Consider the following 14,652-nt stretch of genomic DNA (forward strand, 5'->3'; position numbering starts at 1 on the left):
GTAAGGACAAGAAGTTTTTTCTTTAAGTGAAGGTGTGCAAAACATTGAATATTGTGTCATCATGCAGAAGTTAATAATTACCAGGATTTATCAGCATATCTGACTGATGCTGCACTACAAAGGGGAAGGCAGAAAGGAGTTGAAGTGACCCTACCACGCGGCATGAAATTTACTCACAACTTAACTCATAATAAGGATAAAGTCAAATTTGGTAACATGTAATCGTCAGAAGACACTGGGGTTTACATGGACAAATACAAACAGAGCTATGCTCCTTTAAAAGTACTTCATGGTATTTCTCAGCCTGGCACAGAGGACAGAAGTCACATGCATGATTTCAATGAAGACCCCAAAATTTTGTCAGTCACTTGACAGACTTTTTTGAATCTCACATCACTTCATTATCCTTATGTTTAGGATTCAGTCCAAGATCAAATGTCTTTTTACAGAATGGCAATCATAGTAGGTTTCAGATCAGAAAGATCTGTAGCTACATCCTGTCTTTCCACAATGCAGTTGTGTATTCCTCCTGCCAGTCATGCATACACCACCAATTAAGATAATGAATACATAATGCTCATGTACTTATACTTACAGACAAACCAGCACTTAGGACTAGTTCTACGCGAGGATCTGCATGTGGCAACACTCAACCTTGCCACACTGAATACATTTTGACTCACTGGCCCTGGTAAATATCCCTACAAATGAACAAACAACTGCATTTTAAATCCACTTACATATAGCAAACCATTTCCACAACGTATTAAATGTGCTGTAACACTCAACCGATGGATCAGGAATGCCACTTGAAGACTGCTCATCAAAAAGAAAACCTAATGCCAGTCCCAATCAGCCTCCAGGACAATGAAACTTGTAAACCTGCACCCCCATCCAGGCAGTTTCAGGTGACAAAGACATACACAGCCCATCGTCTGCATGACAGAATGCTCTTTGCTGCATATAGATAAGCATTTGTTTGGGGAAAAAACGGCAAAAATTACTTCAAGCAACAAGCTTGCAGGAGGTCACCTTAATTCTGAATCCTTCCATTTTTGGTCCTCCAATTACAGAAAAGAAAGGTTACTTCTATTTGTTTTTTTTTTTAACCTAATCAAAGTGTTTCTGAAAAAAAACCCCAAAATCATCACCATGCATAAGGGAAAAACATACAAATGTTTTGGAACAGCAAAGAAAAAGCAACACTGCTACACAGTTGTCAGTTATAACGAGACACATATGATAGTCAGACTTCTGTTCCAGTGGCAATAGAAATTCTTTTATTTTTAAGCACCCTAGACTTCCCAAATACACCTGTAGACATTTTGCTCTTTTTTTTTCCTGCACAATTTAAATATCACATTGAATGAATTTAACTGCTTTATTCTGAAAAGCATGGTTGGATTTTTTTTTTTAGCTGGATGAGACAAAGACAAAGTTTGAAAAAATATTTTATATAAAGTCATTGCAATAAAAGATGCACTACTGGCTTCCAAACTTTCTAGACCATGGACCACTATGAAAATCTCACAGACCTTCTGATGCCCTTTGCTGTCAAATTTTCAACTAAAAATAACAAAGAACAAAATGTGGGTCCTTGGACCAGTAAAGCTCTATTTATTATAGCATGATTTATACACCACAGCTTGGAAAATACTGAATAATACAACATTCACAACTCGGGTAGACATCCGCAAGAGTGAAGTCAGTTCCACCTGAACTAGCCAGGCCCTTTATTCCTACCACTCAGCCAAATTTCAGCTTCAGGAATAAATTTACCTCAGAATATTCTAGCAAAGTAACACTGCTCTTCTTTTTCTTAACGTGGTGGATCTAATTCAGGTGCTCCTGCTCCTGTATGCTCCTCCCTGCTCCCTGAGAGAAGGGGGCCATCTCTCAGGCTCCTTGGGACTGATGCATTCCTCACAACCAACACCTCAAACACTATCCCAGAGGCAGCAGCACCTGAAACTTATGGAGCTGGGTGTCTCACCAAATGCATGCAGCTTGCACCACTTCCCATGCCAAGATGTGCTTAAGATGCGGGTACAGCAACAGCTGGCATGCAGTGGTAGCATCAGGATATGGCACAAGCATGGATCCATGTAGGGAGATATGTGGTAGGTATCCATCCTAAGTAAAAAAAAAAATTAGAAAAAAAAAAATCTATTTCATCATTTGCCACCTACAGAAGAAAGTGCATGGATCTCTACTTCGTTACTATTAACTCAAAGCATCCAGGAAATCCAAAATTCCCGCTGATTCACACATGCTATTACACGATAGGAGATAAAGGCCCTCACTCAGAGGGACTGACACACCAATCTGTGACGCTCCACATCCATCTCGTCTGGCTATGCAGTCACTGACTCCTCACACAAGCCTTAATCCTTGCCAGCTGAAGACCATCACCCAAATTGGAAGAAACACATAGAAAAGGGGATTTCCAGAGGCTCATTTCAGGGTCTTGTGTCACCCCTGGATGAGCATCTCCCTATCCTCAAGTTGTGGAGGGCTAAGAGGAGGACCTTTCCTAGGCCACTTAAGCCTTTTTAAGTATTTGTTCCTTGGTGCCCAGCTAAACATTGCTATTATGATTCCCAGTTACATACACAAATATTCTCGCACATACTGTAAATGCTCCAAATCACTCTATATAATAGGCTGATCCCTGAAACACTATAAATTTATTTAAATTCCTTTACATATGAGGATTAAAAAAAGTGAAGACAGGAAGGAGTTTTCCTTTGATACAATGTCAGAACAGAAGCACAGCGTCCAAAGCTGCAGTAACATGGGATTTTGGAGAAGTCAAACCTAATTACACTAGTCTTGCAAGTGAAAACCTAGGATGGCACACATTGATTAAAAAAAAAAAAAAAAGAGTAAAAAAGAGTAAACAAAAATGTAGATCAATCAGGTGTTCACACCTACCCCAAAGCATAAGGAAAAGGATGAAAGCAACCTTTTTTTTTCTTTTAACAATATACAAGGAATATGTCCACAGTACACACGTATGAAAAGATGAGAAAAGGAGTATGTATTTATATGAATAAGAGAAAAATCTACACTTATATTACCTAGGACAAGAGTCTTTATATTTCAGGATATAAACACTATGACGTCACAATATCGAAATTATTTTGCAATTATATATACTGCTTTGGAGGAGCAGTCCTTACTTTTAACGGGAATATTTACAGTTTTCTACTGCATCCTAACAAAAAAGTTGCCATTTCCACCAAAAATATTTCAATGGCAAATAAAGATGTATCCCTACTACTTCTTCACAGTCTCCCTATTTATAGTTTTCAGATGTTAGCACAAACGAGCCTGATGAGAGCATCATTTCTTCATCTGAACAATCTGGTATTGGCCTCCATTGGAACAAGGTTACTAAATTAGAGGAGCAATTCCTATGTTTTCACATCTGTTCCCCTTAAAATTCATGTATAATTCAGTACAGACTATAAAATACCTTATGAAGTCTCCTTCCAATATGTAAACATTATTTGTTGTCAACTGAAAAATGTTCTGCGGTTGCCATTGGGTTTATATTGGCTCCCTCTGCCGGCTAAAATGCACAAAGTGTAATTTAGTTGATTTTTTTTTTTTCCTCTTTTCCATAAATTGTGGTAAATAGAGAACTACACCAAAGACCACGGCATAGCACAGAAATAATTTCTTTTATAATCCACTCAGGAAAGTTTGCCGGTTCAAACCTGACTACAGCAGTATGAATATTGCCAACCCAAAGGATTAAAAAAGAAAAAAGCCATATGCCATAGAAGGGGGGAAAAAAAATAATCTATACACCCTTTAGAAGTAAAGCAGGCATGGTGGAGGAAGAGAATACAGAAGAAATACTATTTGGGGGTACTATTTAAGAAGAACAGTTCATTTTGTGTCCAGAATTTTGAAGCAGATTTGGGAAGCTACTTTGGCACTGGTTTTAACTATTTCTATTAGTTAGTTTCTAAATCTTCTATATATTACATTCAGGTAATAATTACCTAAAATATTTTTAAATATACTGAAAACTTGTCTAAATAGATTTTCAGATGTTCTTTGATAGCAGTCCAAGGACATTTTTAAAAGTTTATGGGAAATTTCAGCATGAATTATTCTAACTTTTAGCAATGAGTTAGTTTGGAAGATGGGAATTTATTTAGCACTTTAATATCTGCATTCATACAAAGCTGCAGAAAAGCATCAGTTACCTGCCCATCATTGAATAATACATTACTTTTCTCTTGTAAAAATAATCACCTAACCATCATGAAAAATAATATAGCCAAAAAAGCAAATAGCTCACAAGTATCTCAGAGTAAAGCACTAAAAAATTGCCAAACTCTGACTTGCTTTTTGAGCTCTTACATCCAATCAATTGATTTTAACGTTGATATACTAAAGGTTTCAGTCACAGGGCAGAAGTTTTAACCTAGCCTTGACTACAGAATTTGGTATTTGTAAAGGACAGATGCTTTTCTACGTTTTCTACATCTTTCTTATCCTGACCAAAATTTCAGCTGAGGATGAACTTACCTTTTCCCCCCCCTCCCAAACTGAGATGAGTTGTCAAATTCCTCTAAATTCAAGTCCCTATAAAATCACTTTAGGTTTTGTTCTCACCCCCCCCCCAGTTCTGTGGTCACTATCACTGGGAAGATGACAAATGATAAATGTATAAATCAAAAGAACAAAGAGCAGTAAACTGACTACAGCATATAAAATTATTGTATTGGCCATAAGATGAAATGTAGCCAGGGCTTGTAGTTAACAGTTTTTCCCGTGGTATCAAAGACTCTTATCTTCAGTACTGTGCAAATTTCCTCTCGCCAGAGACTGCAGTCTGGTTATGAATGAAAAGTCTGAGGTGAGGGTAACAGGCCCTGGCATTCACACACTTCTGCTCAGTGGGTTACAACTTAAACATGGGTATAAATAAATTAATATAAAAATATTTCTCTCATGTAGTATTACCTCCACTTAGTCTTTGTTCTGCTCAGACAGTTCCTTCTGGAATTATTTAAATTTGGGTTATTTTGAGCAGGCAACCAGAATGTAAAACACAGAAACAGTCCCCAGTGAAATTTCAGAATTACACATTCAATTTTTTCCACAAGGCTCTTGTGAGGATGCCTGTAAAAAGTTTTACATATTGCAAGACCCTATCGGTATTTAATCTGCAACTGAAGCAAAAAAGGATGCTTTATATCATGCTCAAATTTAGAATTTATGCATGCTGCCCAATAAACAGGACTTTACACATTGTACACCATAGCATTATTCTTTCTTCATCAGTATAGAAAGTCAAGTGGACTTTCATTCTTTAGAGAGGCAGACACATTTTCCAGCATAAAGCTAACTTCAAATTCATCAGCTATTAACATTCTCCAATAACATCTCAATCATTTTCTTGGGGAAAAAGAAAGAAGCAAAAAAGAAACAAGCAACCTACAACGTAATGAATCAGATTGTTACACAACATGTATTTCTACATAGATGGTGTCAGTGAACATTTCTGTAACGTTCTTCCCAGTTATTAAAATCCTATTATTACTATTATTCCTATTTTTAAATTTGTAGAGAAGAAAGAAATAGTCTGTCATTAAGACCAAAATTTCTTAAGGGCCATATTCATTAACAATGGTTTTGATAATTAGATTAATCACACCTAAGTTTGCAGAAATTCCATCCTGCAAGAGTGCCAATGTTACAAGTTTGTGGCAGATAAAATCTATCCATCTGAATGCCTGAACTCCTGCTTAAGTAAAAAAAAAAATTGTCATGAATATAAAAACATCAAGAAGTGGCATTTTCTTAATATAGTATTGTACATTTTTCTCTTGCACATACCCTGATTGTGTTCATAAACAGGGCTATGGGAAAAGAACAGCAAACAGACAAGATTGGATAAATCTCCAAGATTTCCATTTCCTGGTTACCAAAGAAGCGGTTGTAAGCTGTATTCGATGCCACATAGCTCACAGGACATCTGCAGAGGCATGTATTTTTTCCAAGGTGGAAGAAGCAGTGGCCACATGGGGTGGGAAACACCAGTGCAGGATGCATGAACCCTTTCCACCAGTGAGAAAAGCAGTGCTCCATAAATTACACCAGTTTTCCCTCAGGCATCCAAACCCATCAGGCTTCCCTGCCAAGCTCCTGTCACCCACTGGCAACCAAATTAAGAATAGTCTACATCTCAGCATTATTAGAATAAACTAGTTTTAGTTATAGAAATGTGAATTTGGCAGTACTGCTACAAGCATACACAAATTATACAAATCAATTACTATTTGGAAAACAAACCTGCTTGTATTTACCACTGATCAATGATACAGCAGAACACTTAATGACACCCAAGCATTTGCAGAACACGCACACTGTACCAACAAAATATATGAACTCAAGAGTCTTGGACATCTACCTAGAGCTCTTTAGCTGATGCCTCTGGACTCTGATGAGTTTACTGTGCACACCCATAACTATCAGCTGCAATAGATGAAGCCTTCAATGCAGCTTTAGGATAAGATGAAGAATGAACAATTCATTAAGAAAAGACATTCATTTACAGAAGGTTGGAGCTATTAAAAGAAAAAGGATGACAGAATAAAAACTGCACTCTGGATATAGCTGCAACAATTCACATCAGGAGTCCTTCAAGCATCAAATATGACAAAGTCTTTGGTGAAGTGACCTCACTGGAGGAGACTTGTGATAGAGCTACAATTGAATCGTGCAGACCATTAGCAGAACAAGCTGTTTCCTTTCAGATAATGTTTTATTTTGCTAGCTTTCAAGAATATTGTCTTTCCATTCTTTCCACATTTTTCTGGGGAAGTTTTAGTTGTCTTCAAATTCAACCTTTTCCACCTCTATTTTTCCAAATTAAAAGTATTACTACATGATCAATCACTTGACCTTTATCAACAGTATAGCACATGTGTTGCTGTAATATGTTTACATGCATGCACTTAGCTTACAGCAAATACAAGCTCATGCAACTTACCCAAAATGTCTTTCACCCCGACTAGAGAATTCCTACCTCATGACAGGAGAAGAGGCGAACTCCTTCCATCTGATGGAAGACTGGGTAGTGGGTGTTATCAATTGTATCACGGCGGTAGACATCTCCCACTGCCAGAAAGGCATCTAGGCCGGAGTGTATCAAGTCCCACTGATGAGCTGATGTATGTGCTCTTAGCATGTGATCACGATTCAAGTAATAGTTATCCTCTTTCCTTCTGCTGGCATGGTTTTGTGGGATAAGCAACCTATCAAAATTCTGCTGTACTGTAACCACCGGAGAAAGACCATCATAGACTGAAAAGAGCGGAGTCCCACGACGTCCTATATATTGTTTGTAAAAGTGGTCTTTCACCTGCTCCTTGATTAGCCACAAAGGGTGATGCTTTTTGTTGTGCAAGTTCTTCCCCACCTTGGAAAGAATCTTTTCTGTGACATTGCTGTAGTCATCTTGAGGATAAGCTTTACCAAGCAGTTCCACAGTATTTGAGCAGGGTGTGTTGGCACCAAAATCTGAAGGTACAGACTTGGATGACGAATGCCTTGAATGGGTGGGAATTCCTCTTACCTTTACTTTTGGTGATAAAGCTGTTTTAGAATACTTCGCTACTCTCATGAATTTCCAGATCATTGCCATTGCAAACTCTTATGATCTGGAGAAAGAAAGAAAAAAACCAAACACCTGAGTTAGGAACTGCAATCTTGCTGCAGGAATTGCTAATATCTCAGGGATAAGTGAAATCCAAATGTCTGCTTGATTAATATGACAAAATTCCTATTATAAACCACTATTTTGACTTCAGAGGAGGGGAAATACCCTTGTGATCAAATTTCAGTTAGGATATCTTATTTAGTTATCAGTCTTCTGCATCACTGCGTGAGTATTAATGACTCTAGACCTAGCCTTAACCCCATTCCAGATACTGCTACTCTCTACAGCTGAATAAACATCAGGCCTTCTTTGAAACAGTATTTTTCATCTGGTTAAAATACAAGGCAATAACTGAACACTACTTATGCGAAACTCAGAAATTTAACAACGCCCGTCGGCAGTCAGGGACTTGCTTATAATAAAACCCCAAGCATTAACTTATTGTTGTATCATGCCCCTCCATTAGCAGAAGCAATGGAAGGCATTCCACATCAACCAGATGCATGTGGCACACACTGTGCAATCATTGCTGATTCTTACTTAATGCCAAATAAAACCAGTTTAACCTTTCAAACCACTGAACCACTGTGAAAAAACAGATGGCCAGACCACAAGGCATATATTTATATATAAAGAGCATATTAAGTTCACATGAGTATTGCACAAGATTCACAATAAAGGCTCCACATAGTCAGAACCAACGTTAGCATTTTGGGGTGAGCACAAAACCCCTTTTCCATATGTCCCAGAATGGCTATTTTCATGACTTACACCACTGTACTGGTCAGGTGGGCTTGCCAAATACCAGGAAGGTGAATGAAGTGATAAGATCCTTAAAGATGTCTGAACTGAACAACTCATTTCCTATCAAAGTGCCATCTTTACACATCTGCCCTGTTTTACAAACAGGCTTTGTGCTTCACGTGTACACAGCTGCATTACTCTGTAGCATTCAAAGAGATAATTCCAAAATCAGGAGTTTTGAGGATCACAAGCCCTTCAGTCACTCCAAATGCATAAGCCCATTCTGAGATGCAAAATCACTTGAAAATCTATAGTTGGGCTTCACAAATATTAGCATAGGTTCCATTAAATAATTAAGCATTACAATTCGCTTATTACAGAATGGGACAACAGAGGCATTAGAAGTTACGTGACTGGGGAAAGGCATCTGCTCCAAACAACACATTGGCTTGTATTTCTCTATGAACCAAGAAATCCAGGGCCACAGGTTTCCTGGGTGAAAGAATTTCCTGGGTGAAAGAATTTCCTGGGAAAGTCTTAAAGAAATGGGGAAAGAAAGGACATAAGCAATGAACAGATCACAATCTTCCAGGGATAGCTTTCCATCTTTAAGCTAGGATTACAGTATCTGGCTAGCTTTCCACAGGAATGTAAGAGAAACAAGCATAAAAAAAGAACAAACAAGCTAAGATTATTTTTCATACTCCTAAAGCTCCATATATATATATATATATATGCAAATCGAATAGACACATTCTAGAATGCAGAGTCCCCCCGAAAATGATCTGTAAAAGATAATGGGTATGTTCATATTTGGCTTCCTTTCTTCTGACTTACACATGGATGTTCTCTATAGGTCTATTTCCTGAAGTAATTGTACCTCAATAAATCAAAAATAAAGGCAAGTTGGGTAGTCAGAAATTAAATTTGGCAGGGCAGCGTAAAAAATGCTAAATATTTGGTTTAATCCTTTTTCTGGTTGAATATCTTAAGAAAAAGGAGCAGCTACAGCTTTTATCTAGTTTTGAAACTTTTAAGAAGGACTTTTTTTTTTTTTTTTTTTAAGAGTTTGCAAAACTATTTCACCAAATTAGTTCTTGGGCCTGTACTGATAGGGTTCTTCCATAAATGAATTTACACACACCCACCAGAAACCCCTCTAACATAGACTAAACAGGGGATAGCCTTACATTTTGAAAGAGGCTCCATTTTCCCCAAACATACATTCTCCTTCATGGAAAGTGAGTTCTCGTTTTCAAACAGCTGCTTGAAATACCCAATTCTAAGTCAGATAATGAATTCAGCTTCCCTTAAGTAAATACCACCATCTGCCCATACATTTCTTTTTCTAAAAAATTCGATTCAAAACTTATACATAACTGTAATGTATGAAAAACTCTCGTGACTTAATCGTGAGTCTCGTCATGTTTGCTGCTTTCCTAAATACCAGTCCTCTGAGAATCAGACAAGTGTATGAGAAGTTTAATTTTCACATAAACAGTTCTTCTCATGATTATAACTTTATGGAAAAAGAAATTGGAACATGAACCATAAGCTCATGGGGGGGAAGGCACTTTGTTTATTTTAAGACTCATCATTTTTAAGGGAGACAGTAATGTATACATGTCTAAGGGCTTACCTGATGATTTTTCAGTATTTGTAATGAGCAACAATGCTCTCAGTTTCTGATAGTTCAGAAATGCTTATTTTTCTGAGCAAGTGACATATACTTTTCACAAACTTGTACAGGAGAAAAACCTACAGATGAACTTGTATCAGAGGTTTCATCCTAGCATTATGCTTGTGCCTTAAATAGTTAAATTGCATTACTATCTGCATGATTATTCTAATCCTAAGCAAAATCTACTGTGAGCAGTATGAAAAAAAAGTTACAGTTATCCAATGTTATCTGATGAGTTATCCAATATCCAAGTACTGCGAACAACAGCAAACAAGCAGTAAAGGAGCCACTGACGTGTTATCACACAAGAACACCAGACACACTAAACTCCTTCACCAACACTTTTCTGCTCCCCTCTCCCACCACAGTCATGTAGGCTACTTCCAGGGACATTACAGAAAACTGGTACTGGACTTAGTTCAACTCAACTGGTGATAAATTACATTTGGGGAGAGAAGCTGTAGAGAAGGAAGGTAAAAAGCCATGTTCACACTCTTTAAACCATACGAGAAACTTTCAAATCAAAGAACTGTTTACCAGGGTGGAGAGCAACACTGGAAAATAAAGAAATTTCTTTACCTTTCTGCTAGCAATAAGTAACCGATGTTAAGGATACACTAATTACTTATGTTCACTTGTAATAAATAGTTATTTCTAGTAGACATCTATCTAAAGGTCTGAAAAAGCACAGTTTAAATTTATCATTTTCTTCCTTCCTTGCCACCATGCTTATTATTTGGCAGTGAAACAAAGCTGGTTTCTGTGCACACTGACAGAACCCAAATCCCACAGCAAAGACTGCCAGCCAGCTAACAACCACAGCAAGCCAAACAGCAGCTGTAGGTCCTGTAGCTGAAAACAAATACATAAATGGGAAATAAACATTGAACAACCACCACTGGCATCTACGACCCAAAGATCGCAAAGCACTCCACCAGCATTACCAGTGGGTCACGCGCTCTGGGCTTGACAGATATTGTACATTATGTTTTGGCAATACGTTTGGAACCATGCCTGCACGTGGGTATGAGCTTTTGAGCAGCTTCAAGGTAGACCAGAGGGCAGGAGGCAGCACCCGTGCCACCCAGGGATGAAGGCATCAGAACAACCCTGTCCGTGCTGTGGATAGACCAGGTACAGATGTGACCACACTTGCCAATGTCAGTCCTCTACCACAGACCCTGTGCCATTTCTACAGCAGTTTCTGTTGATGAGCAAGGCTCCTTCATCCCCCACAGAAAACCACTCATCACCTGTGCAGCAGCACAGTAGACATTACACATGCAGAAATACACCACAGTCAGGAGCTTAACAAGAGGGAAACAGCAGACAGAATACCAAAAAATACCATGATTTTGGAGCACATGCAAAAGGCCATTTGATGTAATAAGGCATCATATTGCTGTACTGTTAAGGCATGTCCTTTCATGTTTAAATCCACATTTCCATGTCACAGTGCAGCAAGGACTAAGACAGCATTATCACAGCTGCAGCTGTATTTGTCACAAGTCTCCTCTACTCCACTGAAGTTTCGGAAAGAATCATAGGCTCAGTGAAATTCCTCCTTACACCTGCCTTGAAAAAGGAGGAGAAAAAAGGGGTAGTTTAGCAGCTCACAGTGAAAAGTAAAAAGGACTGTGCACCAGCGTTGTTTTATTCACCCACCTCTCCTAGAAAAGTGGAAGAGAGAGAACACTCTTGTTCAAGCAAACTAGAGCCCACCAGTGAACCAAATGGACCTACTTTCGGGGCCATTTGCTAGGTATTCATATCTGTGAACCAAGGGCACTCTCACTCTCGCTGACCGCTTTTCTGTATGCCCTGTGCTTTTTACTGTTTATGGCTGCAGAAACACAGATGGGCTACTGCATACATAAACCGAAGTACACGACGGGTTTGAAACCAAAATTCTACAAAGATGAGTGTCTGTCTCCTATCCAAGAATAGCTAATTAATGCAAGACTCTGAAGTGCCATGGAAAATGTTAGAAAAGTTGGGCTGCCACCATTTTGTGATGTGACAGCTTTTATCTACCGTATGTGTGGGGAGGGGAGTTCAACCAACATAGCATATGTTAAAACAAAAATTATAAACATATGCTAGGCTGCTAAAATTGGACATTTACCAGTCTGCTTAGCAATTTAGCTAAGCATTGAATCTTAGTTTTGAAAACTATGTAGGCATACAGCAGCAAATACCATTGTATTGCCATGACCATATGTACATTGCATAGGATATAACAGAAATTATTTTGCGTGCAATACTAATGAAGAGCTCTGTCTTTTTTCAAACACATTTTAAAATGCAATTATACTATTGCACACCAGAACAGACCTTCACTCTTATTGAGCATGCTGAATTTATGTTATACACACAGTCAACTTAGAATGGATCCATTTAAGAATCTGACCTTCCAAGGGCAGAACATTTTCAGATGTCCCTGATGATGGCTAAACACCCAATGCAACAAAATATTGCATGCACTACAAAGCACTGGGCAAAATCACATAGCCTCCAAGTATTTGGCTCTTAATTTGTTCATGTACTTGGAGTTCATCTGGTTCATAATCCACAAGCAAGTTCCAAGAAACATACAGAATAACTTTTTTTTTTTTGTGTTATTTTTCTTAACTGAAGCAAAAATGTGTCATAAGCTGGCTTGCTGTCTGCTCTCTAATAGTGATACATTAATCATGATGCCACCTTTGGCAACATTTTAAGGTCTGCAATACTGAGAGAGAAAATTAAAAAATCTTTTCTGGGATAAGGCATGACCATGCTTTCTCTCAGTGTTCCACGTAAGACCTTGTTAAATATGAAATAAAAGGTATTAATAACCATGTACCTTTTTCACTGATCCAGAGGATGCCTATTGTCTGAACAAAGGCCAGTATTTCATGCCCTCTTACATACATGAACACCTGAAGGCAAGCACAGAAAACATGGTCCATACTTCTGATACCCACCTTCAACCACCTTCACCATTCTTTAGGACTGCAGGATGGGCTAAGATAGTCATAGTGGGCAGCAAGTCTTTGGAGAGGGGAACACAATTCTGCGTGGACCTCTGGACAAGCACCAGTTTTAAAATGTTTTGAATCATCACTTAAGTACACTCACCATTCAGTTTCACATTGGATATTGCAAATGATGACAAATGTTGCATTCACATCATACTGCAACAAGTTTCAGTTCCCTGTGCTGTTCTCCAAAGGCTGCTACAGGCACTGGTTTCCCCAATACACAGTGTCACTCCAAGATTGTTCAAGTTTATCCAAAAGTTTCCCACTTATTAAAAGGATAATACTTCTCAAGACACATGATTCAAGATAGGTAAAACATGTTTCAGTAGCCAAAATGCTTGCAAATTTTGTAGCTGTGCTGCCTAGCTGGTATAAGACTCTTTCAAAGATTGACATAATTGGGTTTCAAGACAACCTGTAGCGAATTTGGTTTAAGCAGTTCAGGAGTATCCACACACTGGAATTTGTGATCAGCAATCTAATCAGGTACATCAAATTGCTGAATTATTCAAAGAGTATATGATTTTTTTAAAAGAGAAAAGTATATGGCATATTGACATTAGAAGTTAAAGACCAGAGGCAAACAAATTCAGACGTCTGTTTCTAGAAGATGGGAAGACACCAAACTCTATAACATGCAAAATTCAGAAGTTTACAGTGAGCAGTCCAATCATATAATTTTTAGTTGAACAGAAAACCATAAAAAAACTGGATGAATAAAAACAAAATAAACAAATACAGAGGAAAGAACCTATCGGTGAAAAAAAAAAAATTATACACACACGACAGTAGATTAAATTAAAGAAAATCATCCCTGCTCAGTAACAGTATGTTTCTTTCATTTATACCTTAATTATTTCTTGATTTTCTTTTTCACAAGCTAAAGCAGAGTTTGTTTTTTACTGAAGAAATGTCAATTAAGCCCTTTAGTGGAAACTTTCAATATTGTGCAATGACTAAGGCACGCAAAACTCTACTGAAAATTAAGCAGCTGTGACCTGAGCTCCTACTGACATACCTGTGCTCTTCCCTCTCTCTACAATGAGGCAAAACACCTAATAAATAGTCAATTCCACATTTTAAGGGAAAATCCTCATTACACAAAAAAATTTTGCATACATTACATTACAAATTACAGACTGCAAAAAGGCAATGCAGAAAACATTCTTAAATATTCTCAAATGTGTCTCCTGCTTTTAAATACATCCATTTTTCAAGGGAAGCGAATCTGAAAAAACCACTACCTTTGTCTGCTGAGGGAATATTCTTTTTCCAATACCTTGAAAGTGTTGCCAACTAGCCTTCTTCATTAGAAGACATATTGTAAATAACTGTCAGATGAAAGGGACAGAGACTTTTAAATACTTATTAAATCCTCACTGCAGTCAAGATTACCACTCTCTCTTCTGCTTTCTTTTTTCCACCAATATCTGCAACTCAATTATATGTATTTTTCTGTAGAGGTGTATGCCATCAAAATTTTACTCCTATGCAGTTTTATCTGAGTAAAAATTAGTTTG

General features: G+C 37.8%; 1 protein-coding gene across 17 annotated transcripts in view; it reads right to left on the reverse strand.

The window, feature by feature from the left end:
• The window catches only part of FARS2 (phenylalanyl-tRNA synthetase 2, mitochondrial), a 248,742-nt gene that overhangs the window by 185,859 nt on the left and 48,231 nt on the right, over positions 1-14,652 (reverse strand). For 15 of the 17 annotated variants that reach the window (XR_012653691.1, XM_075052081.1, XM_075052079.1 and 12 more), the window contains one exon: positions 7,052-7,685. The exons of the other annotated variants lie outside the window; for them this stretch is intronic. Coding sequence is in view for 14 of the 15 variants with exons in the window: in XM_075052081.1 (XP_074908182.1) it covers positions 7,052-7,669 (618 nt within the window). In the remaining variant the exon portion in view is untranslated. The remainder of the gene's footprint in view (positions 1-7,051; positions 7,686-14,652) is intronic. 17 annotated transcript variants of the gene reach the window in all.

This window comes from Buteo buteo, chromosome 20, assembly GCF_964188355.1.
Source record: "Buteo buteo chromosome 20, bButBut1.hap1.1, whole genome shotgun sequence".
In the NCBI taxonomy this organism is placed as follows: Eukaryota; Metazoa; Chordata; class Aves; order Accipitriformes; family Accipitridae; genus Buteo; species Buteo buteo.